General features: G+C 47.2%; 3 protein-coding genes and 1 long non-coding RNA gene across 5 annotated transcripts; all 4 read left to right on the top strand.

Annotated features, from left to right (window-relative positions):
• The first annotated feature begins 484 nt into the window (after nucleotides 1-484).
• On the top strand, nucleotides 485-3,227 carry LOC124674840 (nuclear speckle splicing regulatory protein 1-like). Its single transcript, XM_047210894.1, has 5 exons — nucleotides 485-664; nucleotides 765-887; nucleotides 1,418-1,636; nucleotides 2,304-2,742; nucleotides 2,852-3,227. Exons 1-4 carry the CDS (start codon nucleotides 500-502, stop codon nucleotides 2,739-2,741), a joined length of 945 nt encoding a protein of 314 aa, XP_047066850.1. The 5' UTR covers nucleotides 485-499; the 3' UTR covers nucleotide 2,742; nucleotides 2,852-3,227.
• Nucleotides 3,228-3,756: 529 nt separating this feature from the next.
• LOC124676198 (protein TIC 40, chloroplastic-like) lies at nucleotides 3,757-10,313 on the top strand. Its single transcript, XM_047212268.1, has 14 exons — nucleotides 3,757-3,952; nucleotides 4,460-4,574; nucleotides 4,658-4,715; nucleotides 4,812-4,829; nucleotides 5,275-5,536; nucleotides 5,772-5,890; nucleotides 5,979-6,042; nucleotides 6,194-6,272; nucleotides 7,910-7,950; nucleotides 8,040-8,085; nucleotides 8,347-8,444; nucleotides 9,375-9,478; nucleotides 9,703-9,750; nucleotides 9,850-10,313. The coding sequence occupies exons 1-14, from the start codon at nucleotides 3,772-3,774 to the stop codon at nucleotides 9,901-9,903; spliced, it is 1,287 nt and encodes a 428-aa protein (XP_047068224.1). The 5' UTR covers nucleotides 3,757-3,771; the 3' UTR covers nucleotides 9,904-10,313.
• Nucleotides 10,314-10,934: 621 nt separating this feature from the next.
• Nucleotides 10,935-14,195, top strand: LOC124669178. 2 transcript variants are annotated; one of them, XR_006992043.1, is made up of 3 exons: nucleotides 10,935-11,139; nucleotides 11,981-12,078; nucleotides 12,172-12,680. It is a non-coding gene; the product is annotated as an uncharacterized LOC124669178 (long non-coding RNA). The 2 variants fall into 2 exon arrangements; XR_006992042.1 differs by lacking the exon at nucleotides 10,935-11,139 and adding an exon at nucleotides 13,866-14,195 and having other exon boundaries at nucleotides 11,429-12,078; nucleotides 12,172-12,351.
• An 8,273-nt stretch (nucleotides 14,196-22,468) lies between these two features.
• LOC124672001 (serine/threonine-protein kinase-like protein CCR4) lies at nucleotides 22,469-26,589 on the top strand. Its single transcript, XM_047208310.1, has 2 exons — nucleotides 22,469-22,700; nucleotides 24,023-26,589. Exons 1-2 carry the CDS (start codon nucleotides 22,469-22,471, stop codon nucleotides 26,335-26,337), a joined length of 2,547 nt encoding a protein of 848 aa, XP_047064266.1. The 3' UTR covers nucleotides 26,338-26,589.
• Nucleotides 26,590-27,410: the final 821 nt, after the last annotated feature.

Raw genomic sequence — 27,410 nt, 5'->3', positions numbered from 1 at the left:
GAAGACAACCTTCTCTCTCTTTATTCTCTCTCCTCCAACTAAGCAAAAATCTGACGTGGCATCTCTAATAGAAGGCTGACATTACCTTATTGTACATGCCCTAAGAGGTACGGTGTAGGTAAATTTAGGTGTAGGAGACATAAAGCCATTTGTGTCGCCTAAAGCAGGACCGGACAAAAGCACGCGTGTTAAGCCCAACCTGACACGTGGCTAGCCCGCAGCAAGCCTGGGCCGTGCCTGGGCCAGGTCCGGGAGCCCACATGCTGGCCGGCACGGCCTGTTTATGTTTTTCCTATTTTCCGAAATAACAGCGGTCAAAATTAAACGGGCCGGCTCGTTTACTTACTGGGCCGGCTTGTTGGCCAGCTTTGGCGTCGCCTAGTGCTCTCATCACCCCTGCTCCGGACCGGAGTCCTGCCTGCCGAAGGAGAGAAATCGAAATTCACAGGCTAGGGTTTGCTGCTCCCCATCGAATCCGAAGCTCGCCACAGACGCCGGGATGCAGAGGTACGGGCTGCAGCTCCGCAAGAAGCCGGCGGCGTCCTCGTCTTCGTCGCGACCGCCCCCGCCGGCGCGCCCCCTGGCAGCATTCGCCGACGACGGCGACGACGACGTCGAGGCCGACATCCTCCGGCAGTCGTCGAAGAAGCGCGCCCTCCAGAAGGTAACCAGACAGCCCGGATTCCATGCCTTTCAACCCCCTTCTTTGGGTTTCGGCTTAGATTGTTGATTTGGTGCTTTCCGGGGTGGTTGTGATCGCGCAGGTGGAGGAGCTGCAGAAGAAGGCCATCGAGGAGGATCCCTCGGTGTTTGCCTACGATGAGGTGTACGATGATATGAAGGAGAAGGCCGCGCGCCCCAAGATGCAGGCCAAGGTCGTTCGCCAGGTAATTATACGTCCTGCACAATCGAATTTTAATTGGCTGGATCCGTCTGAGTGCTTCGTTTATTCTTAAGTGCATGCACTACAAATTATAACATGAAGAAGTATGGTGTTTGATTCAGGCCGGCTGGGAAGTCAAATTTTAATTTTGTTAGGAGCGATTCCCAGATATTTGTTGTCCAAATGTTTGGAACATAACATTTTACTATACATAGAACTTGAAGATTATCTACCTTAATTATTCTGAAACATAATTGAAGGACAAACTTGGATTTTAAGACTTACAGAAATTGGCCTCCATGGTATGTTTGTATACCTTTGAGGGTTTTAATATTCCTCCATTGTCATAGGGAGGTAGTAAGTTATGTTAAGTCTGTAATAGAGACATGTATCCAGAGACAAGCACATAATGTAAAGGTGTGGTCAGTTGAGCAAAGGCAACACGTCACTACTAATCGGAATCACACGATGAGGATAGAATGGACAGATATTGAGATATTCTAACCTGGTGTCTAACTCTTCACTTGTTTGCAGTCAAAGTACATTGAAGCACTCAAGGAGAAAGCAGAACAACGTAAACGAGAACAGGACATAGTGTATGAGAGGAAGCTTCAGAAAGAGAGGAGCAAGGAAGACCACCTGTTTAGTGACAAAGACAAATTTGTAACATCTGCGTATAGGAAGAAACTTGAGGAGGAGAAAAAATGGCAGGAGGAAGAAAGGCGGCGTCAGATTCAAGAAGAAAGGGATGATGTAAGTTTTTCTTATTTGTTCATCAGTACATGGTTCTCATGTGTTGCTTATCTTCATGGTTTTATGTTTTTTTTTTAAGTTGCACGTTTTCTGCTACTGTTATAGTCTTTACTTAATTCTACCAGAATTACGACCATGAGGTAACTAGGGTTGGTCTGTCAAAGTACGCATGGAACTTGGAATAGCCTGATGGTTGTGAATGATGATGACCAAACTTTTAATCTGAATTGTGCCATTTTGTCTGGTCATGCAAGTGTGGTTTGTGGCGGTATTATCCCATTCATCTTATATATGATCGAATATCCAGTTTGCGTTGCTAGAAGAGTTGGAGATTGCTGGGCTTTGGTACAATGGTGCCTTTGAATTCTGATGCTGTACCACTATAGAAATTCACTTCTCATTGTTTACAAATTTTCCCTCATTTTGAAGGATTTTCTTCACTTCCTGCTTCTTGTTCATGTAATTTTTTTTGATATGTTGGCTTGTGGAAACATCCTTTTTAGTAATCTGTATTAACTTTCTTCACGAAATTAATGCAATATAAATCTGGCTTGCCTATGCGTTTATATCCTAATCATATCCTTGCAAAGAAAACATACATCTAATGTTTCACAATTACAGTGTCTCTTGGCCAACTAATTTGATTTATTTATCTGTTTTTATGTAGGTTACTAAAAAGAAAGACTTGAGTGACTTTTACTTTGGACTTGCTAAGAATGTTGCTTTCGGTGCAAGTTCGCATGATGGCTCAAAGCCTGCTGAACCTGAAAAGTTGGACACTAAAGCAGATGATATTCAAGCCAGCAAGTCTGACGCCGAAGGATCTGCCCGTTCTCCTAAGCGCAGGAGGGAATCCAGTGAAGGATCAGAGAAAGCTCACGAAAGTAAAAGTGCGGAAGAACCTGCAACAACTGGACCGAAGGATTCAGCAGCTGCTAGATCTACCGAGAAAGATACCGATGCATCAGCGGCTGCTTCACAAGCTCCGCAGAATACTCAGCCAGCACCAATCACAGATGAGCACTACAAGAGGAGTAGCGACGCACTTGCTGCGGCCAGAGAACGAGCCCTGGCTCGTAAGAGAGCGAAGGAGCAGCAAATATGAAGTAAGAAGCGGATATACTGTTGCCATGTTGTTTTAGTGCTTAAGCTTTTTTTCTTTTCTGGTCAGTGCTGTGCAAGGATTGTTACCTGACAAATGTTTTCAAATTGCAGCATTTTCAGTTGGTGATGTACGTATTTCTCGTGAAAAAAGAAACACTCCTGTTTGATCCCCATGAACATGATCCAGACATCTGTATATTGACAATGGAACACATTGAACATGAGAATGATCATATCCTTTGCATAATCAGGAGAGGAGAGGTTGCCCATTATATTTATTGATCATTCCTGCTGCCAACAAAAAGGAAAACACCTTGGCACAGGGAACTGAAGTGGCTGCCTGCACGCATTTGTGCTCATCCATGTATACTGTTGTAATCTGTAACCAGTGGTCTGTAAACATGATTCCTGTAATGACTCAAAATAAGCAGTTATTTACTGGTTGGTGTAAAATGAGACATTGAGATGATGTATCTCACTTTTTTTTAATGGCGATACATCATGCTTGTTGATTTCCTGTCTTGTGAGTTTTCGCGATTCTTATGTACATGTCAAGATTTCGGTAGGCCTTGTGTGCTAACGTCCTAGTATGTGGAACCCTGTTTTCTTTGAGTCAATCAATACCATCAGTTTTGCAATGAGCTGGTGAAATTGAACTGAATGCAATCACTTCTTTTTTACCGGATACAATCATAAACTTGAGCCTCCCCAGAACAGAAGAAGAGCAAATGCATGATTACATGAGAATGATTCATGATTTTTTTTTGTATCTTAAACCAATCCTCGCTGGTGCGAGTGGATAGACGTTGCTCTCAGCTGATAGCCTGCTACAGCGTACTGTTATTACAGTCTCCTGCTAACCACCACTACAGCGAAAGGGGAGAGAGAGAGGGAGGAAAGGGGCTTTGGTTTCACCATCCACTCCCAGCTCCCAGCTCGGCTTCTCCGCACGCAAACCCAAAACCCTAGCGCCAGCCGGCTTGTGAGAGGGCCTCGTGACCCGGAGCTAGGTTTCCCCTCGCGGCTGCGGCATGGAGAGCCTCGTCCTCGCCTCCTCCTGCTCCGCCTCCCCGCTCCTCGCCGCCGCCCGCCGCCCCTCGCGGCCCCTCCCGGCCGCCGCCGCCGCGCCGCTCTCTTCCGCCGCCGGGCGGAGGGGACCCGCCAGGAGGCCCAGGCTCGTCGTCTCCGCCGCGTCTCGCGGATCTAGGAATGGTAAGGGACCGCCTTCCGATGCTGCCCTCCATGACGCTGTGTGTTTGGATGCGGCCTCCGATGCGCTGTTTCATTAGGGGCGAGTGGCGAGAGCTCCTGCACCTGATTCCGAGCTCTAGTTTCTGCGAGATTGCACGGACTTCTGTTGGACTCTCTCTATCTAAGCTAGATTCACGGCTGCGAATTCGATGTTGATGCACCACGCATAGGCAGCAAAATTCTCCTACTAGAGGCGCTGAATGGTCAGCTTATGTACCTGTTGAACTTCTGTTTGGAGTATATGCATTTGTTCTACCAGTGGCTGGTGACAGCCTGAGATTCTGAATGGTCAGCTTATCCATCTATGTTTGTCACATACCAGAGAATGTCCACCTTATCCATCCATATTTTGCATACTTACCTGATAAGTGTAGCATGCTAGTTGGGTGTCATTTGCCCCCATTTTGATATTCCATTGGCATCTCCTTTCTTCTGATTTTCTATATCATAAATTGCTTCCTGCACCAGTTTTCGATGGACTGAACACAAAGGGCTTCGCGAGCGTGTCGTCTTCAACCAGCAATCAGAATACGTCAACAGGAACTGGTACCCTGCCTCCCATGCCGCCCCCGTCATCCTATATGTGAGTTTTTTTTCCTTGTTTGTTCCGTCTACACTTCTCGCAAATCTACCCTCGCATGATGCCATGTTTCAACATCTCTGCAGCGGTTCACCCGTCTTCTGGATCGGAATTGGTGTGGCATTATCCGCGGCATTCTCAATGGTGTGGATTTCTGCTTCCTGTTATCATGCCTTACTTTCTACTCTTGCATATCTTCTCCTTTTGTAAATTAATAATACTTGTTGGTTGGTGTATCAGGTCTCTTCGATGGTAAAGGTGAGCTCACAGCTATTATTTTTTCCTGCACTCCAAACCTCCAAACAAAGTATGTATCATTTATAATTTGCACCGTGCTCCTAAGAATGACCTGTTGTGTTCCTTTGCATCATACGGAACAAGGGAGGTAAATTATTGAGCTATTTTCTGCTTGCACCTGCTTGACCTTCGAACACATTTGTGCTACACCAGTTCACTTTGATATTTCGGACTTTGTTTCTAAGCTCTTACTTGGTTCAAGCATAGTATGTGCTCTTACTTTGATATTTCGGACTTTGGTTCTAAGCTCTTACTTTGTGTGCTTGGTCATACATGCTTTGTTCTTGCCTTGACGGTATTTGTCGTACAGCTGCTTCTTAGACTCTTAAAGTTATACTTGGATGTACATGACTGGCGTTAATTTGCTTCCCCTTTACCTTCTTAACACGTTACTAATTTTCTGCAGAAATATGCAATGGAACAAGTATTCAAATCGATGATGACACAAGCACAACCAAACACCTTTGGCGCAGCAAACTCGCCATTCCCATTTTCCATGCCACAGCAGCCAGGCCCCACAGCACCAAGCAGTTACCCATACTCTGGACCAAGAAAAAGTAGGCCTACAAAAGGTGCAACTGTTGATGTTTCAGCTACTGATGTGGCGGCGACTGGAACTTTGGAAGCGTCCGATGTGGCCGAAACATCAAAACCGTCAAAGAAATTTGGTATTGACCTTCCGCATCCATACTTTTTTCTCCAACTAAGTTGTATGTAGAACGTGCTCTTATATTTGCCCAATTCTCTATAACATGCTGAATTTATCTCTTGATGCATTTATTTTATATTGTGTGCTCTTATATTAGGAAGTATGCTCTTACATTTTATTAGTGCTTATAATCATTTTATTCAGATATTTGGCATCTGCATCTAACTGTCGTATTCATTACAAAATGTTTGCAGCCTTCGTTGATGTTTCTCCGGAAGAATTGCTGCAAAAGGAGCTTCAATCTTCATTGGAGACAGTTGATGTAAAAAGTGATAGCGCTAAAAGTGAAATTAAGGAGGATATGGAGCAACAAGTAAGTTTCTTTCAGAAACTTGGTAACAGGCTTCTTGTACAAATTTGTAGTTAACTTGTTATTAATACGTGTCTGTTGATTCTTATAGGTTTTTACAAATGGAGCTGCTTTTAAGCCTAATGAAGATTCCTCTACTGGGCCAACTGAATCCAGTTAGTAACTGCAAATTTATGTACACAAATTTAGGATTGTATTTTTCCACACCAGTATTTTCTTCAAAATGTGATGTTGTAATATTCTGTTTATCTGTTTTTCCTGTGTGTACAAAATGCAAAAAAATGATTCTGATTTTATACTGTGTAGGTAAGCCAGGGCCTATGCTATCTGTGGATACGATTGAGAAAATGATGGAAGATCCAGCTGTGCAGAAGATGGTTTACCCGTAAGTCCACAACCAACTTCAACATTGCATTTTGTGTTCACTGTCCTAAAATGTGTCTGTTGGCTGCCTAGGCGTTGGGCACCTACTGCCTTTACAAACAAATTGTGCCATGTTTTCCCTTCGTATTTTCATAGGTTAGTCGGTGCATTGGCCATTTGGTTGCAAGAGTTCAATAAAGTCCTCCTGGTCATCAGTTAAATGCTTCATATACTACTAAATAGCACAGGTCATCTAAACCTTGCATCTGCAAACCTGACCTATTACACCATATGATCACACATGTAACGTCCCGGAAAATATTCTATATTAGATCTGCCTGTTGTGTTTGTTTTGTGCATCATCATGGCATCATGCTTATTTTTCTGGCACAGTTTCGTTCTAAAATTATTTTGCCAAAAACCCTATTTTGTTTTGCTAAAATATCCCAGCTACTTATAAATCTGTCCTATCCTTTTCTTATTTTAAATTAAAACCCAATAATATCTTTTGGTCTGTTTTAATTAGCAAAAATGTTTTCTCGCTTTAATAAAATAAAAGTAGGCAAAAACCTGAGGAAGTTTTGTCCCAAAACCAGCCATGCCCACCTACTATTGCCTATTTAAAGGACCCCCTTCTGCTCTTTCCTCCACAAACTCTAGCCCTCACATTGCCCACTATTTCCCAATCTGAAATCCCTCCCCAAAATGCCCCACCCAAAGGATTTGAGATCTGGAAAAATGGGCAATTTGGGGGCTAGGGTTCTTGGAGGAAGGAACAGAAGGGGTTCCTTTAAATAGGCAATGGTGGATGGGCTTGGGCTGGCTTTGGGAAAAACTTTGTCAGGTTTTTGCCTACTTTTATTTTATTAAAGGGGGATTTTTTTTGTCGAATTAAAACAGATGAGAAAATATTATTGGGCTTTAATTTAGAAAAGATGGGACATCTGGGATATTTTAGCATAACAAAATATGGGTTTTGGAAAAATAATTTTAGCGTAAAAAATATGCCAGAAAAATATGCATGATGCACAAAACAAAAACAATACTCAAATCTAATATGGAATATTTTCCGGGATGTTACAGCACCCGAGGAGCCACAGAGCCAGCTGGACCTCATCGCACCTGTTTGTAGGTGGCTAGGTTCTGTTTGTCTTCTGCACTGCTGCTTGTGGCATACAGAGTTTCTTGTCAAATTATATGAGGCCAAGTAGTTCTATATGGAGTAATGCAGCAATCACAACAGTGGCGTTCAATATGCCACTAATAATCTCCATCCGTAGAGGTTATCTGGATGATGCGGACAATTAAGCGATTCACAATACCAAAATAAGTACTTTGGTTAGGAGGCGAAGAATTCAGTACTGAAATTTACCAGTTCAGTAGGCTTCCATCTGTTGATGAAAAAATGGTTATGCTCAGATTAATTCTGCATAGATGGAAACTCTGACTTAAAATAATTTGTATACACATTAGTATTTTGTCAGCGTTGCGATTATGGCTTGATGAGGTCGTCGTACTTGCACTGCCTCCTGTATAGTGCGCAGCAAATGGCCAGCTTCAGTAATCTCAAGTTGTTAATTTTTGTATATTATAAAATTACGTGTAACGTATATCTCTTTTAGTATCTTATAAGGATGCTGATTTCTTCACATGTGCCAGCTACTTGCCCGAGGAGATGAGGAACCCAGATTCATTCAAGTGTATGTTCCTGTAAACTTATTTGAACACTTCTGTATCACATAATTGGGTTTATTTTCTCTTTTGATATGGTGAGATGTTTATTTTCCAGGGATGCTTCAGAACCCGGTGTACCGCCAGCAATTGGAGGAAATGATGTAATATATTTATTCATTACCCCTGATTTATGCTTTCAAATTGGAAAGTAAACCTGTCCAACAGTATTAAAAGAATAGAACAATAATCCATGTCGTAGTGATGTATATTGGTATTGAACAATGCTGTTGTGGACTTGTATAAGCTTGTCGGGCCGCACCTTATATGTTCCGAGTAATGCCACTACATGTTTATGTAACTTATGCTAGCCCAGAACTCATACTAGTATGCCAATTGCTTAATGGAGTTTTGTGTATTAACAGGAGCAACATGGGTGCATCTCCTGATCAATGGGATAACCGCATGGTTGATCACTTGAAGAACTTCGACCTTAGCAGTCCTGAAGTAAGGCAGCAGTTTGGTGAGTGAATCAACACTTGTACATTTACTTGGATCTTGTTTGGAAGTTGGAACATGTGAATTCTGCAGGAAATTTCCCATTATCTGTCATCCTATGCATTTTCCCTTTTCAAGCTATATGAAAACTGTGAATACCTATTTGGTTTCGCCTTCCCTACAATTCCTGTATGCTATATTATTGACCAACGATGTTCTTTTAGTATCCTAATTATTTTATCGTTCCAACCAAGGATTACGAGTCAAAGAGTCGAGCCGAGTCGTTGGGGTACCGACTCATAGACTAATAGTAGACATGTACTTTGACAGTAGTTAGTATAAAATACTATCATATATAGCAACCAGATAGGGGATTTAGTAACTATAATCGACATTTGTTCAACACAAGTTACGTAACATAATAATGCTATAACCTAGACAGTTATCCACCGATACCTCTGGACAGTTGTTCATGCCCAAAGTGAGTCGATCGAGTCGAATTACCACGACTAGTCTAGACTAGTCCATGACTAGTCGCTCGACCGCTGGACTCTATGAACTAGTCGAGTCGAACAAGCTAGTCGACAGTCAAGTTAGGACTCATAGACTAGTCGGGCGAGGCGACTAGTCTAGACTAGTCGTTAGACTCATAATCCATGGTTCCAACTTCCTAGCATGGCTTTGATACATGCTCCTGTTATTTTAGTTCTTTTTGTAAACTTATTAGTTTTTTGTTGTAAACGTCTAGCATAGCTTTGACACATGCTCCCATTTTTTGGTTTATCATTGTTACTATTATAGTACTTGGTTGGTGATGGTAATTGTTGAAAAGGTTTGAATAAAAACTCCATACTTCCCCTGAAGCAATTTTTAGTGCTTACCATACACGACCTTAATTTGATTTCAAATTAAAATGAGTAGGTGTGAATGCTGAACTCTTTTATCGTTTGTACAGCGCAAGTTGGCATGACTCCGGAGGAAGTAGTGTCGAAAATAATGGCGAACCCAGAAGTTGCTGTTGCATTTCAGAATCCAAAAATTCAAACGGCCATCATGGATGTAAGTTTTATTGTTTCGGACTGTTTTTAATCATTGAGAAATTTGGATTTAATGCACTACACAGTTTGTTTCTTTGAAAAAATGTTGTGGGCTGTCTTAATGGCATGTGATACCCACTTGTTGCTCTCGTAGTCAGTGACATTTTCCAAATTGAAATGGTACAGTTATATATCCAGTTATCCATAGCTATTTGATTATTCTGACATGGCATCTTTTTGATGCAGTGCTCCCAGAACCCTCTGAATATTGTAAAATACCAAAATGACCAAGAGGTATATTTTAATTTTATTAACTTGCGTCATCTGCTCACATGGTAACTTTATGATCTAACTCACCGGGTTTGCCTTTCACTCGTATGTCTCTTATGCTAGGTCATGGATGTTTTTATGAAGATATCACAAATCTTCCCCCAAATTAATGGCTAGTCGATGTACATCATGGAATCGAAGTTTTTGGCCTGCCTCGGCCTGCCTCCAGTCTTAAGTGCCTGCAGTAGCATCTGTTAACTGGCTGAGGAACATAATGAAACTTCATGTGTTCAGTCATTACGTGCAAAGATGTACCCTTCCCGTCAAAGGTTTTTGAGTTGCCAATGTACATCCTATGATTCTAGTGTCTCGGTTTGGTTGCCAACCGTTCCTAGAACCGGAGTAGCGACGTAGCCAAGTTTGAGATATATATCTACATCACTGCTACGTAAAATAGTGTAGGAAGTGCTTTGACATTATATGGTTTGCTGTAGGGTGTGAAGGTGCGGTTGTAGTTGATATCACCTCAATTTTGATACATTGTGTTACCATGACAATGCATGAACATGTTGCTATGTTCTCTGGCAGTATTTTTCGTGGAATGTAGCCGGAGTTTCATGACCGGTGGAAGTTTGTATTGACATTGCTTTCGGATCTCTTTTGGTTGGGAGACTGGAAGTCATTCCATAAGCGAGATCAAATCTTTACTATTAAATGGGAGTTGGTCGTTTGACACTCAACGCACTTTGATGGTCGTCATTGAAAACATCCTGTTCGTCCAATTTAATCTCACGGTCTTCGCTCCGCCTCCATCTAATTAGGAAACAATCAGGCACGCTATCAACCAATCCTGCATGCATTAAAATACTTGGCAAAAATATTTTGATGCTTGCGCGCAGCCTTTCTTCGCAGAAGGAAAGAAATATCCTCATGCATGGGCAGCATGGAGTAGTTTCCATTTTGCAAATATTCCACTAATTAATCAATCAATCAAAAATCAATCGTGAATCAAAACCTTCCTGTACCTGTACTGCTTAAAAAAGAACCGGGGTGCTCGCCCAGGCCCACCTCCTCCCACGCGGAGAGACGACGACGGCGGCCACGCGCTCAAGACCCGCATCCCCGCCCCCATCTTCCTCCGTGCTGCCACGCCCCAGAACCACCTCCTCCTCCGGTGCCATCGCATAGGTCGACGAGGAGGGCACCGACGCCCCTTCCTTCTCCAGCTCCGCTGCGGAGGTCGGCGAGGTGGGGATTGGCCGATGCGCCATCAAGCCCTCCAGGCCGACGACAACAACGCACTGGCCCCGCTGGTATCCCTTCCGACGCCATCATGTCTCCATTCCATCGCCACCGAGTCTCACCGCCTCCGCCGCCACCCGAAGCTGGATGTGGAACTTCTCCTCGACTCAGGTGAAAAAGCCATATGTTTCTGATGGATGAGATCTCATATGAATTGATGGATGATTCGTGTTTTAAGGGTTGCAATAGTTGGCTACCTGATGAACTGCTGCAGTATGCAGGGTCTGGCCCTGATGCATATTGAATTGAAGCAACGCAAAAATATAAGTGTCAGACAGAGAGTTAGACCACACTTGAATTTGTAGAGGTGATTTTCAAATAATGAAGTAGAACCTTGTCAATTTCGTAGGTAGGTGGTGAACGAGATATACTATCGTTCTTTGTTCTCTAACCTCCTAATGGTTTTACTACTATGCAAGTCAAGATCTAAGGATAATATGCAGGTCTTAGTCATTTTCTTTTCCTTATGCTAACACAACTATTTCACAAATAATTAGTTCAACAGCTTGCTGGAAGGAACATATGGTTCAGTAAGCAAACAGCGGACGAATCTGGTACTGCTGTTGAGGAAGGTGCTTATTCGGTATCATTTATTGTACTCACTTTGTCCTGAAAAATGATGTCTCGGAGTATTTGGAAATTGTGATGTTAAATGGAGCCCTAGATTAGCAGGCTAGCTGACATGTATGTACTTGCGTGACGTTCCTGGAAGCAATACTTTTCCATAAACAAATTGTTTCACATTTCTATCACCATTGAGGTTGCAACTAGACTCAAGTCAAACCTTCTCTCAGGGATTTGTTCTAGCAGCCGAGTTTGCTCTGCATTTATTTTTTTAGTTTCGTTCAGATGTGTCATTTTTAGCAATCATTTCTGCTTGGATCACCCTCTTTTGCTCTACAAGATATTCTATTTTTGACGAGTTTCCATTGATATGGGTTTGAATGTCTAGGAGATCCGAATTCACAAGCAGACGCCTTGATGAAATAGCAAAGCTTCACTTGTTTTCCCTTGAAACTTTTGGACACTAACCAACTAGATATGTCACCGGTGGGTGTTTTAATCACAACACTGAGGAATATACTTTTTTCCACATGACTTGTGTTTATGATTGTGTGTTTATGATTGGTCTACATGTTGCAGCCTTTTGTGATACCTAGAACCACAGTCTACGATGCTGGTCAATGTTGCCAGGTTCATGGCATGGCATATCGCTTCTCAGCTTCAGCACGTAGGGCGGCTATGGCGCCGTCGAAGCAGCAGATCTCCACTAAGGCATGGCAGATCAGGAGTACCGTGGAGATCTTCACTATTGTCTATTGCGTACGTATAGAGCGGGACCCTTTATCTGTCGAATTGTCATCTATTTCTATTTTCTCATATCTAACTATTCAGATATTGTGATTTCAGGCTGAGATTGCTTTCTGAATTGTTTTTGTATTGATTGTCCATCATATACCTTAGTGCAGGTTCGTATACAACTGCTTGTTATATAGGTCTATCATAGTTATTTTCTCCGCGACGGGGTCATTTACTTTCTTCTTACTTAACCGTATTTTGCCATAGTCCTTTTGTTTAGTTCTACTGTAGTGCTATCACATGTCTGTGAGATAGCTGAGAAGTATGGTGATGCTTCATATTAGCTAGGGCTATGCCATGCAAGGACATATTTATTGGGCAAGGCCCTTCCCATTTTGACGAAGAGCAATTTGCTTTTCATGTGCTGGTAGGTATCCATGCTGATCAGATTACCTGGTGAGTTTGTACGTGTCTAGCGGTGTTCGATGGTATGGTGATTATTTGTGTTGTTGATTACGTCTCTTGGATATTTGGTAGGAATACTTTGAGTGTTCTCAAGGAAAGTATGAGGCTGTTTGGTTTGCTCCCACGCCCGCCAAGCCAAATCAGGGGCACGCCAAAATATTGGCGAAGGATTCGCCTGCCCAGTTTCGCCAGCGTGTGGACCCAGAAACTAGAGTAGCGACCAAATTTTGGCGTGGCTCAAATAGTTAGGCTTCAATACAAACGCTAGCCCATATACCAGTCAACGCCAAATTTTTGGTATGCCAACCACTGGCCACAATCCAAACAGCCCCTATGCTCTGTATCTCACTTATTTGTGCCAGCCTTGTAATTAATGTGGAACTAAGAGGATATATAATGTTTGCTTTCTCCTTGTTTTGTAAACTAACATTTTAGAAGTACCGTTGCTTAGAGATTAAAATAGCAACGTAAGCTCAAGTCGTGATGTGAGCCCTGATGAGCATAATGTAGTATGTTTGAAGAAGTTCTGAAGTGGCTTAACCATTCATTGACACTTAGTGTTAGGATGCCCATCTATATTCTTCGTCTAATATTAATTTGAGCAATGCCTCTGTTAAAATGTTATTTTGTGTATAGGCTAGCAAGAACATGATCTTGAGAGGTGGGAGAATCATTTGGTTGATATTAATTTGAGCAATGCCTCTGTTAAAATGTTATTTTATGTATAGGCTAGCAAGAACATGATCTTGAGTGGTGGGAGAATCATTTGGTTGAGTGAAGAAAAAGAGAACGATGTAACCCCTTGCCCTTTGGTCTGAATGGAAGATAGTATCGGTGGGCTCATGGCTAGAAACAAACCCCTTGGACTGAATGTGAACTTTAGGTTGCTAATAGAGCTGTCTGCTTGTACATTTATGTTTTTTTGTCACTGTAATGGGGTATTCCTAAATCTATATCATACTTCTGCCTACAAGCGATATCACCAAGCTAAGCATTGTTGTGAAACTGTGAATTCTATTGCTCTCAGTTGAGTTCCACTTGCAGTCTGAATCATGTTCTGATGAATGATGGAGCGAAGTGGGATCTCCAGTAGTTGTTATGGAGAATCGAGTTGTGAAGCAGATGATGACAACAATGGCCTGAGAGCTATCTTTGAGGGTTCATTTTGGCACTTGATCAATTTTCTGTATCTTGGAAGTGCAGAGTAGTGTGTCAATGTGATAAGTCTGATTTAGGGCATTTATACCTACACCGGCATATGTTCTGGTTGTTGCTTAGAAAGGGTTATAATTGCCTGTGTGATTTTTTTTTGTTTGTTTTTCAGTTCCATGAGCATGTTTGTACTCCAAACTATCTTTTAAGATTATTGTTCTCAATCAAATGAAAGTCCGTTCCTTCTGTAAGGCTTTGTGCACCATCATAACAGTGTATTTGATAAAGTGGTGTTTAGTCATATAGGTAATATGTATTTCACGTCTGAAGTAAGTTTGTTTTTTAATATCACCATGGCTGATGTATCGATAAATATATGTTAAATATATGTTCTGATTTGGAGGCCGCTTATTAGATAAGGATTGATCAATTGCTCCTGGCATAAGGAAACTAATTTCGGCATTTACATTCATACTCCCTCCGTTCGGATTACTTTCTGCATTTACAGTCATACTCCCTCCGTTCGGTTTAAATTGACGTAAAAGTGGATGTCGTTATCAGCTAGCATCCTTCAGAAAAACAGTTCAGATCGTGTCCATTAAAAACGTCCAGAAGTAGTACTTTGTAGGCCGTCCATTGGAAAAAAACGTCAAAATAAATCTTAGTTAGGTGCGGGGCAAGAGCCCTGCATGCTGTTCAGCGCCAGTAGTAAGCCCAAGACACTTCCAGTCATACTGGAGAGAGGTTCTCCAAGGCAGGATCTCCTAGCAATTTGCCTTTCGGCAAGTAATTCGCTGCAACTTTATGTTCTATATGTTGTATGTACTGCATGCATTTCAGATTGTTTTTCAAAGTAGTTTCATGTACACTACTTATATAATATATAATGCTTTTTATTAAATAATGTTTTTAGTGCATAAAAAAGGGGAAACTGTACAATATTTCATTCTCACTGTTTTGCGTTCCATATTATTTAAGATCATTGCATTTTTTGGGAATCGATTTAGCATCAACAAAACCTTTCTTGTTATTGATGTACGTACACAATAAAAGTGTTACTATTTGTCTTATGCAGTACAGCTAAAATGGTGTGAACTTGGTAGACCGTACGCTAGAGAAGGAGATACAAGTCTGGCTGAAAAGGTTAAAAGGGAAGGAAACAATAGATGTTGGTGCTTGGATGGTTTGGAAGAGGGGGCAAATGTCCGTGTATACTGTAAAGGGTGAAGTATTCCATACAGTGTAAAATATTTAAAAACAATATATATACCATCATATAATATGGAGTATTTCAAGAATATAAATTGAAAACTTTAAGTCGACGTAATATTATTAAAGACCTAAAAAATTAAATCATCCTTTTCTATGTCTTGTTTTTCCGTGGCAACGCACGGGCACTCAACTAGTGAGCACAATTTGCTGGTTGGATCCCAGCAGGCCAGCACTCGACCGGCGCACCGCGTTCGGCAACTGGGTCAAGGTCTATGTCTACGTACCGAGTACAGACCACCGTTCCGTGCGACTTCCCGCTCAGATGTAAAGGCATACTGTACATGTTTCCGATTCTCTTCCTTCTCCGTGCAAGGCGCCAACTCTTTCCGGCCGGGTGGGAGTGCGCTTCAGCGGCTCGTCGACACGAAGCCTGGTCATGAGCATGAGGCTTCCTCAGCTTCCACGCAAAGTTCCGAGGATGTCTTGCCTACTGGCCAAACGCAGCTACTTCGAATACTACGTTGAATTAGCTCCTGAAGTCCTGGTGCTAGCTAGCTCTCTGCTAGGCCTGCCGAATTCAGTTCGATTTCTTGCGGTCTGTTCAAATTTCGAGCGCCTGGAAAATCCATTCTGTTGAAAATCCAGGGTAAATTATTGGTCAAAAGCGGAGTTAATTTCGAAATTGTGGAACAGAAAAGGGAGAAGGTTGCCATTCTGTTCAACAGAACGTGATGTTTTGGCAGGACAATTTGTGTACACAAGCTGTGACGACGATTCATAGAGATACTATTGTTTCTCTCGAATACAATCGGTTTTCTGACGTGGATGCATAATTTCTAATACTGGTGATTATTGGTAAATACTGTTGAAAAAGTTCTGAAAGTCTTCTCGTTGTTGGCCAGATTTCTCAATATCCACTTGGAGAGATACCCATCCAGAATATGTTGGTAGAATTAGCTTATTCCTATGCGAAAAAGGAGCCATACAAGGTTTCCTGCTGTTATGCTGTTCCCTTCAAGAACCACCAACCTTCACGTACTACATACGGAGTAACTACATTAGTACCACTTATTCCCCCCATTTGTTGCTTTTAAATGGATTCTGGTAATAATTTATTTTAAAAAAGGCATATGGTAGAAGGTTGACGTCAAACTGCTTTGCCACATTCGCAACCGAGGACTTATTATATGCTTTACAGTTCCTAAAACCTGCAAAGTAAGTATGAACTCCAGAATACATACTTTTTGGATTTGACATGTGCTGAATCAGTCTGCAAAATTAGTTTGTAGGCCCCTCAGGAAACAATTCAGCGGCGGCCACTTTATTGTAGACGCGGTGGTTTTGTCAATGTGGAATAGATTAAGAATCATGGTCAACGGAATCCAACTTCCACTACAAGATTCAGAGTAGTCTGAGGAAAACAGCTTTGCTCTCGCACTGATATTGGTGAACCAATGGTAATCGAATTGTATAAAAAGGTTCAGGGCTATAATATTTGGAAGCAAAGGTGTGGGGCTAGTTGTTCGTTTTGATGGACCATCGTACACTGATTAAGCGAGGACTTGAGATCTGATATAAAAATCTGGGATTCCAGGAAATTCACAAGAAGTGCTACGCCATTATGCGATAGTGCGATACATATATATGTGGAAAGCTTAAAAGTTCAGGTGAGATTTCTCTATCCTAAAGAAGCTCTGAACATTTCCTAAAATGAGCAGGTAAAACTGGTTTTGGTCCAAACTTGCGGATTGATCTAACACCACACTTGGTCTACTCGATCGCACACTAATGTTCAACATGAAAGGTCGACGCGCGCTGGAAAGGTGCGGCACCCAGCGTTTGGTGTTCAGATTGTTACACACTTCACTCCTCCATCTCGGTGTTAAGCAGCCGGGTTAGACAAACAGCAGTAGTAAAATATCTCCTGCACCAACCCGACTATTCATTCATGTCTACATAAACAACACCGCACGGTTAGGAAAACAAAGGAGAGAAGATGTACCAAGATCTTCAAGAAAGAAGAGGAACTGTACATCAAAGCATGACCGCTTGGAAGACATCTAATTGTACTGTAGTGGCTAGCAAGATCCCAACACAATTCTAACAGCTCGGAAGACTCAACGAGTGGCTGTACAAGCTGGCGTACACTTCTGTTTTACTACGAGTCTACTGCGCGTAGAAACATTTACATACATGGACCACGTCTGTTTCTTCCTTCAGTGATCGAACGTCTCCAAGAGGATGGAAAGAGGCACTGCATCCTTTTCTGCTACTGCATCTTGCACGTCGTCGCAGGAAGCCAGGAACGAGTAGCAAGACCGGCCTTCGTCTCAGTGCTCTGGTCAGAGCGTACGTACGTACGTACTAGATGGTCAGCGCGCGAGTCTAGCTAGATTCCTGAAACCGCGTATGGCCTTTCCAGTCTGAAGATCCCTGTCCCATGACATCTTCGCCTATGTCTTATACGGCGAATGGATCCAAGATTTCACAAGCCAATCGCATAGCCATGCCTGAAACCCTGGCTTGCAAGTGCTATCTTACAACTAACCAAGCAGATTATCTGACTTGTAGTGATCACGGTTACTAGCAATACCTTGAGCCATACGTTGAAAACCATGCACCTGGGGCCGGCCGGGTGGTTTCTGCGCGATAAAACCCGTCCATGTTTATGTAAAATCTACCTCATGTATATCCTAGAGAGTCATGGTCATGTAGTACAAGAATTGTTTCTACATCTGGAAGTAGCTCGTGTTCTCTCGCTTTCGCGAAAACAATGGCTCTACTCTGAAAAAAACCCTGAATCCATAGAAGGTGTTGAGACTGAACCCTGAACTTTCGATCCCGGAATTCAGCACCCTAAACTCAGTATTCCCGGACTTTGCTTCACGAAACTCGTTTCTGCATGGGGTTTGCTGACGTGGCAGGAGTCAACGCCGGGATCGCTGACTCAACAAATACGAACGTAGAATCCGACCCTGTACTCTTCGTCTTCCTCCTCGCAACATCGCGCACATCCTGTGCTTGCAGCTGCCCATCACCTACCACGCAGTATATTCAGACTACGCTAGCTGGCTAGCTGCTGCCTGAGCGTCCAAACACACCTCGCATGAGTGTAGCAGCAGCTCTGGTCCTGCAGCAAGAATCGCGCGCCAGCAAGGCCGTGGGTGACGTCGTCGACATGGAGAAGGGCGACGCAAGAGAGTTAGAGGAGAGAGCGATTTCGCCGTGGACGTTCCGCGCTGCAGTGGAGGGTGTGGCGGCAGCCAGGATGGTCGGTAGCAGGGTGATGGTTTGGTGTGTGGTGGCGTTCCACTCGGCGACTGAGCTGCTTTGGATCGTGCCTGTCGGCCTCATCCTCCTCGCCTGGCTCTCCATCTTTACCTCTTCCGGCGCGTGCTGATACAATACCGCCGCCTTGGCAGACACCACCACCCGTAGGCCTCGTCCTCCTCGGCACGCCGCTCCTCGCCTATGTCTGTCACTTCGCCTCCTCCGGTGTCGGCCGCCTCCGCAGCTCCCATGGTCCGCCACCCCTGGCCATGCCAACCATGACGGACCGAATGGTCAGCGCGAAAGGAGAATAGAGCGCGCGCCGCGCTACATGAATCCCCATCGAGCTCGAGGTTGTGCGCTGCACTGCAGATCCCGCTGTCGAGCTCCATGCCGCGCGCCGGAGGTCTAGGCAGCGCGCGATTTTGAGGGCGCCCCACGGGGAAGGGAACGTCGGGGAGGGAGGAGAGTTAGAGGAGGAGGGAAGAACACCGATGAGGAAAGTGAGCGCATCGATGGGAGGGCACTGTCGACGCAGGGATAAGTGGGGTCGGTGGCCCTTATTTGGATAGAGGAAAGAGAAGAAGGGCCGGCGGTGAAGATGATGACATGTGGGCCATTGTTGTCAGTCAGAAAGAGATGAGAAGCTCTGACCACGTCATATGAATCCCTGTTTGGAAACTGCCAAATGCAATAACTAGCCGGGAACGCTAAGTTGAGGGTGCTAATTTCCGGGATTAGTAGTTTAGGGTTTGATTCGGACATCTATTACGACTTCAAGGTTTATTTCAAACTTTACTCTTTTCTGTACGGAGCGGGACGACTCGGACGAGCACGATGAACATATCATTTTCTCCCACTTCGCGGGTTATTAGACGGAATCTGGACTCTGGACGCACTGCTGCAGGAGCTAACGCTGAAAATGCCACACGTGGAGAATTAGATGGGTTGTTGTTGTTTCACACGTTATGGAGGCCGGAAAAGGTTATGGTAAAATCATCTTCCTTTCCTTCGGTAATCACATGTGCACAACAGTCAATCCTAGGCCATGACCACATTCTTATGCATTCATGACGCTGGAAGCCTGCAAGGGAAGCCTAATATATGGTAGTGGTATTCAAATTGATTATTAACGCCGCGGTGATCATGAGATGGAAAATGACAACGGTGATACATTTTCTGTGACAAGAAGACTAGCAAGAGCACGACCTGATCTATTGGAAGAAGTGAAACCGATAGTTACAACATGTTATGCGGATCCAGTTTTTTATTTCTTTAGAAAAATGCAATACATTCTGCTTTAAATTGATGATATAGCACCAAAGGGCTGAATACAAGGTGCCGAGGAGAACAACTTACAGAAACCACGGACAAAGCAAATAAAAAACCGTGCAACTTGAAAACACCTAAGCCTTCAACCACTCAAGCGCTCGTAAACTAATCAAGAGACGAATGCATGGCCAACATGATATCAAGAAGAAGGGGTCTTGAGTTCATGACATGTTTGACCAACTTGAATAAAAAGTTATAGTCCACTTTCGATCCATGCTTAGGACCCTCTATTTCCATGGTCTACAGGGAGGTCATAACCCATTGGACGGGACGATAGTTAAGCTCACCTAGATCTTGGAAGGGACAAGAGATGATGCCTCCGAGGAGGTCACGGCGCCAAGTCGTGGCCTCTGCCTTGTTCAGCAAACTGAACCAAGGGTTTTCACATAGAGCCAAAGGTGTAGGGGCATGTATCCACGGCACGACCTCGAAGGTTGGACAACACACTCGGAGTGCGTCATCCTCGCAAGCACTAGCATCGTCAGTTAGGAATTTTCCCTATATACCAATGCCACCCTGCCACCTGAGAGCATCTCCACTCGTCCCCCCGACGAGGCCCCCGGCGAGCGTTTTTTCCATCCGGACGGCGTAATTCGGCCCAGTCGCGCCCCCGGTTCCTCGTTTTCGTCCGGATTTGGGCCTAAATCCATCCGGCGATCCCACGCCATCCCCGGCCCCCCGGGGAGCGCTCGGGGACTCCGGACGAAACGAAAGCGCGCGTGGCCCCAACTTGTCGGCGACAATGGCCTCCGATCTACGGCAAAACCCTCGTCTTCCCGATCTACGGCAAAACCCTCGTCTTCCCGATCTACGGCAATACCCTCGTCGAACGAAAGCTTTGAACTCTCAAGTGGTGCAACATAGATAGATTATATATATATTTCGAATATATTTCGAATAAACATAAAAATTACATATAAAAACTTTAAAACTAAACTACTTCTTCTTCTTCTTAGAAGGCCCCGCCTCATCGTCGTCGCGGCGACGCTTCCGGCTCGTCACCTCCTCGTCGGAGGAAGTTGAGTCCTCCTCGTCGTCGTCCTCATCAGCCTCTTCGTCCTCCTCCTCCTGCTCCTCCTCCCTCGCTCCTCCTCCTCTTCCTCGGCCTCTTCCTCGGCTCTGCTCCACGGCCTCTTCGTCCTCCTCCTCGTCGTCCCACTCGTCCTCGCTGGCCGGCGGGGGAATCGTCGCTCGCTGGACGATGCGGCTGGATCCCACCAATGGCGCCATCCAGGCGGCTTCCCTCGCTGTCGGTGTCCGATGGCCAAGAGATATCGCTCATGGTTGACGGAGGATGGTGACGAGAGAACAGATGAATGGCTCAGCCCGTCGAAAACCGTTTATGTAGGTCTCTCGACGAAAGAGAGCGCCGGTTGCTCTTCCGCGGAGTTCGTGCTCCATTACGGCGGTTCTCGCATCGAGGCCACTTCGACCGTTCCCGACGAGTCGTTTCGGCTCTCCGGTCCACTTCGCGACGGTTCAATGCGGCGAGGGAACTCCGACGATTGCCCTTCCCGGTGACTCGCGCCGTCGCTATGCACGCGGTGGGTGCGCGTCCATGGGCTCGCGGCTGGAAAAATGGGCCTCCCCAGGCCAAAAACTACATCCATCCGGCGCTAAATTTCGCCGGATTTGGGCGTGGGGAGCCCAAACGAGTGGGGATGCTCTGAAGCCCGACCAACAAAGGTAATGTGAGTTCGGAAGAGATCAAACAATACACTCTCCATATGTGGATGAGGCAGCTTGCACCCATCAGTCCAAGGTAGCAAACCAACACCCTTTGTTAGTACAGTCACATTTACGATCCGGAGCCTCCACTACGGCGTCCGTGAAGCCAACCTTGCCTACGACCCGCCAATCAACAAACCATGAACACACAATCGACCAACTCAGCTTTCGCACCAGCGCAACTCCACATTTACCTGAATTCTGCCTCTAACATTGACGACACCTTCATGACTGACAAATATCATAGATTTAAATGTCATGTTTTTAAAAATCAAGGAACCCCCACCATATTCATTAATTAATGCTCACAACCATATATTATCAATTACTTAAAACAATGCCAAGCACAATGGCGAACAAATCCTCTTAGAAAGAAAAAAAAAGAAAACCCAAGGACACCCACCGCCGCTCCAAGCGCCGCTCGGCTGCCCCACCACGAGGAAAGCCCCGCCGTCTTCTTCACTGACAGTTACGCCCCTTCGAGGAAGCAACGTCACGAGGCGGCGGGGACATGGAGGAGAGGAGAAGGAGGACGGTGATGATCAATCAACCAACCAAAAAAAGAAAAAACCACAAGCAACCCGAATTATGTTTCTTCATGAAGTGTGGGTTCAATACTATTCAAAACAGGCTCCCGCTCTCGTCGCTCCCCCGTGAGCGGCCGGAGCGTCCCTCCCCCCTCCAGCCTCACCCTCCCTAGAAGCTCCCCCCGTCGCCGCCGGCGCGAGCCGCCGGGCAAAGTCCGCACGGTGCCGGCGGTGCCGTTTTCCTCCTCCCGCGTGACTTTCGGGCCCGACGGGGAGGTGTCCTTCCGCGCGGCGGAGCGCCTGGCAGGCCCTGTTGTGGCCTCGCCCGACGGAAGGGGGTCCGGATGCAGACCGTCGGCTCCCGACGTTGCTCTGGCCGGCGGCGGTTTAGGGTGGGCGGCTCGACCGGATCCTCTTGATCTGAGGGTGTCCAGGGGTGTGCGGCTGCGTGCCCGATGCGCCACCTCCGCTGCCTCTCGACGGTTGCATTCGGGCTGGTTCTGGGCCAGGCGGGCGTGGACCTGACCCTAGACGTTCGGGGCTGTTGGAGCTCTATATTTCTACGGACTCCAACATTCCTTCATCGCTGCGGGCGACGTTCTGGAGTTGCTGGGGCGACGTCCTTGCTAGCTATCTGGGGCGAGGTCCTTGGGTCGGCTCACTACTATAGCTACTCCGGCGGCTGCGGTCTGTTCTCCCTCCGACCAATTTGGTCGTGCTTGTGCGGGTGCGCTCGCGCGCTGGGGATGGTGGGACGTCGTGTTGCCACCAATCTAGGGTCATCGACTTCTAGATCTGGGTCTGGCCGGAATCTGCCAGCTAGCACGTTTTCCCGCGGCTGAGTATAGTTGGGGCTAGCTCATAGTGCGACTTAGCTTGGAGGCGCGACTGTGATCTCTGCCTTGTTCGCTCTACGTCCTCGCGATGACATCCGGAATTTCTAACTAGGTTTGGACCTCGGCGAAAGCAACACATGGCTTTGGCCTGTACCGGTGACGACGTCACCTGCGGTGTCGTTCCCTTGTTGAAGGCGTCCCGATGATGGCCCTCATGTTCAAAATAATGGACTCCATCCCTCCGCCTCAATCTGCTCCCCTAGGAGGCCTCGCTTCGTGTAAGCTTCTCTGATAGTGTCTTGTGGAGCACCCTGTGACCTCTCGCTGGTGTCGCAACCCTCTCGCAACGTCGGCCTGGCTGCTTTTACACGGTTTGCTGCGGTAGCTGATTTCCTTCCTAGCACCTTGCGGGGCTTTGTTAGATCGGCGTCTGGTTGTAGCTCTTGCCGGGGTGCGTATCCCAACGCCAATGGATGATATTGTGTGTTTGGTCTCCAGGGGTGGCGGTTCTCAGGTTGGGTGAAAACTTTGCTGGTCCTCTGTCTCTGCCGACGACGGTGACACATCTTGCGCCATTCACCTTCTTGGAGGCATCGCCGCAAGAACCCCCCCCCGCCCCTCCTTTGGTTCCTCAAGCTTGTCTAGGTGGCCGGCCCGTCGTTGAGTTCCCCCTTGGGTTGCAGTCTTAGTGCAATGGAGGTTTGTTGGCGCGGACACGGTCGTGATCGCTCCGGTGCAACCAGAAGACAAGGCTCCCTCTTCAAGGATCAATGACGCTTTGGCTTACATTTATATGTTGTCTTTTGTTGTGATTTGCGGTGTGTGCTTAGCGTGTGTGTTCTAACTCATGGTGTAACTCCTATCCGGTTGATGGTTTCGTTAGTTCAAAGCCGGACATTTCGTGTCTTCCGCCTAAAAATACTATTCAAAACAAGAAAAGAAAATTGGTGAATGAAAGGGACACCAACCTTTAAACCTCCTGCCTTCCCTCGCTCCCCGTTCTCTCTTCCCTTCCTCCTTCCTCACCTCGCCACAACCACAATGGTCGTCTACACTATCTCCTCTCCCTCTCCTCTCGGTTCTTGCCCAAACCTCGCCCCAACCCAATGTCTCCCAATCTTTCACGCTCACCTCTACTCCTGCTCGCTCTCCTCCTCTGCCTCGCATCCCGAGCCGCCGCCTCCTCCTCCTTCCCCCTCCCCACCATCGCCATCGCCGCCGTCGGCACCAACACCACCTCCCCGCACCACCTCGCCTGCGGCCTCGTGTCCACCGTCACGGGCTACCAGCTCTCCTGCGCCAGCGTGTCCAACCGCTCCGCTAGCCCGCGAAACTATGGATACGGCGGCGGCAGCAGCACGCCCTTCTCGGCCATCGTCGCCGGCGACGGGTACCTCTGCTCCGTTGGGCCCACTTCGTCGCCGCCAATGTCCATGCGGTGGTGGGACTTGAATGGAAGCGATGATTTGTCCAAGAGGGTGTACAGGGGAGCGGGGCTGTCCGCCGTGGCGGGCGGCGGGGAGTATGCGTGCGCCCTCGTGGATAACAAGATCAAGTGCTGGAGGTGGGCATGGGGAGCCCTGCCAGAAGACGTGGCGTTCTCGGCGATGGCCGTCGGCGGTCGGTTCGTCTGCGGGCTGGTGGTCGGGACAGGGGAGGTCAAGTGTTACGGCGATGGCGACGCGGTGGGCCGGGAGCCGAGGGGCAGGCACATGCTGATCTCCGCCGGCGAGAGGCACGCATGCGCCGTGAATCACGCCGGCATGCTGGGGTGCTGGGGAGAGACAGCGGCTATCGCGGCCGCGGCGCCGCCGAAGCTCATTCGCGCGGTGTCGACGGTGGCCGTGGGCGACGCGCTCACGTGCGTGCTGTGGGGGAACTGGACTGCCTCCTGCTGGCCGGAGGAGGTGCCGACGGAGGTGGCGCAGCAGCAGTTCGTCGCGCTCGAGGCGAAGGGGAAGGTGGTGTGCGGGGTGCTCATGTCCGACTACGCGCTCGTGTGCTGGGGCGGAGGAGGCGTCGCGGCCGGGGTGAGCAAGGTGTTCGACAAGGTCCTGCCGGGTCCGTGCGCGCCATCCAAGTCGTGCCCGTGCGGCGTCTGGTCGGGCTCCGCTCCGCTCTGCGGCGTCGGGGGCGGCGCTGCCATCTGCTACCCCTGCGGCTACACTCCTCCCCTGATGGCGCGCACGCCAACGTCCAACTCGTCGGAGTGGACACCTCACGCCAGGAAGAAGCGGCGCCCGAGCGATCTCGTGATCGCAATGATCAGCGTTGGAATTGGTTCAGGACTCGTGGCGCTCTTCGCCGCGTTCTTGGTCGCTTACTGCCTGCGCCGGCGCAGCCGCAGCCGCAGCAGCGCCTCTCAGGACTCCGGGCGCATCCACGCCGAGCCGGCGATAACCCCGGCGCCGCGCGTGCCACGCCGGCTCAGCATGCTGCTCTCCAAGGGCCCGAACACGACGGTGGAGCAGTTCCCCCTGGCGGCGCTCCGGGCCGCCACGGACGTCTTCTCGCCAACCCACCGCATCGGCTCCGGCAGCTTCGGCGCCGTCTACCGCGCGTCCCTCCCCGATGGTCGCGAGGTCGCCATCAAGCGCGCGGAGCGGCGCGACACCGGCGCCTCGTCCTCCGCCGCCGCTGCCGCGGCGCGTCGCGTCAACCACGAGTCGGCCTTCATCTCCGAGCTCTCGCTCCTCTCCCGGCTGAACCACAAGAACCTGGTCCGCCTCCTGGGATTCTGCGCCGACGGCGGCGAGCACATCCTCGTGTACGAGTTCATGCACAACGGCGCCCTCCACGACCACCTCCACAAGCGCCCCGCCCCGCTCTCCCCGCCGCTCGCCTCCTGGCCGTCCCGCCTCCGCCTCGCCCTCGGCGCCGCGCGCGGCATCGAGTACCTGCACACGTACGCAGTGCCCCCCATCATCCACCGCGACATCAAGTCCTCCAACATCCTCCTCGACGGCTCCTGGTCCGCCAAGGTCTCCGACTTCGGCCTGTCGCTGCTCAAGAACCTGGGCACCGGAGACAATGCCGCCGGCGACGACGCGCCGTGTGTCACGGCCGGGACGGTGGGGTACATGGACCCGGAGTACTACCGGCTGCAGCGCCTGACGGACAAGAGCGACGTGTACAGCTTCGGGGTGCTGCTGCTGGAGCTGCTGTCCGGCTGCAAGGTGATCCAGAGGTACGAGGGGAGCGGCACGCCCAAGAACGTGGTCGAGATGGCCGTGCCGTACATCGAGGCGGACCGCGTGCACAAGGTGCTCGACATCCGGCTGCCGCTGCCGACGCCGGGGGAGATGGAGGCCGTCGCCTACGTCGGGTACCTGGCCGCGGATTGCGTCCGGCTGCCCGGACACGATCGGCCATCCATGAGCGAGGTTGTCGGAGTGCTCGAGCGGTCCGTGGCGGCATGCGAAGAGTATGAGGACGGCGGCGAGGCAGCGCTGTCGCGGTCGTGCACAGATGGGTCGACGACAATGTGATGTGGCAAATCGAAGGCATGCCGTGCCATTCACCCTGCTTGCAACAACACTGGGGAGTTTCTAGGAATTTCTTTGTTTCTTTTCTCTGTTTTGCTGATATCTATCATTGACATATTGCTAGTATTAGTTACACATTCGTTTAAAGGATGGAAATATTAGTGCAGATAGGGGCTTGCTTTCTTGCAGTTGTAGATCCTTTAACTGGAGACATTTTTTTGCTTTACTTAGTTGGTTGGCCTGAAAACAAATGTACATTCCTAAGTTTTATTATAATTAAGCTGACTGTAATGCTGGTACTGAATAAGTAGAGAACAACATGCTGGGCTCAATTTTGTTTTTCGAATTTTCACCAGGGGGAGAGGTTCCCCACCTTTTTGGCTCAATTTGATTCCATTTTCACGCTGGCAGCTGTGTTCTTTCTCTTATTGTACACAGAAGTTCAATCGCGCTCTCGCGGGGTACAACAAGATAAACATGTTTGCTTGAATAGTAATTTACATTTGTTTATCTTATGACATTTGAGAATGTTTAAACTAACGATTTTTTGTTGTTGCACCATCAAGATCATACCGTTGCACCTTAAACGGTGTTTCTAACGGAACTTCGTCAAATTGAGTACCACAGAAGAGCCGACAATGTCGGCCACCTATATACATAGTACAGTGGATAAAGCTAGCCAGTCCATCTACATTCCTTTATTTTCAAGAAATAACAATTCAGACTCCAAAGACATCCCAATTAACCTTTCATAGGCAATGTTATCAATTTCATTCTATTTTTTCGCACATGCCACACAATTGCACTATATTTCCTCCAAATGGAGGTAAAGACTTGCATGATTCCATTAATTTAGAAATAGCTACGACCAGTCCACAAAGAAATCAAAAAAGGGAGAATAACAAATAGGTTCTACACTCCGGGCATGATATTTCCAAAGTACTTCGCTCTAGCCTTGACCCATGGCCACCTCGTCTTTAATCTTTTGAAAGCATAATAGTTGTCATAGTTGAGGTTTGTGACAAACCCGTGCATTTCTTTCAATTTAAATTGTCCAAGTGACAAGCATTGCGAGG

The sequence above is a fragment of the Lolium rigidum genome, chromosome 7, assembly GCF_022539505.1.
Source record: "Lolium rigidum isolate FL_2022 chromosome 7, APGP_CSIRO_Lrig_0.1, whole genome shotgun sequence".
In the NCBI taxonomy this organism is placed as follows: Eukaryota; Viridiplantae; Streptophyta; class Magnoliopsida; order Poales; family Poaceae; genus Lolium; species Lolium rigidum.
The sequence above is the reverse complement of the archived record's forward strand: the minus strand, read 5'-3'. Positions and strand labels throughout refer to the sequence as shown.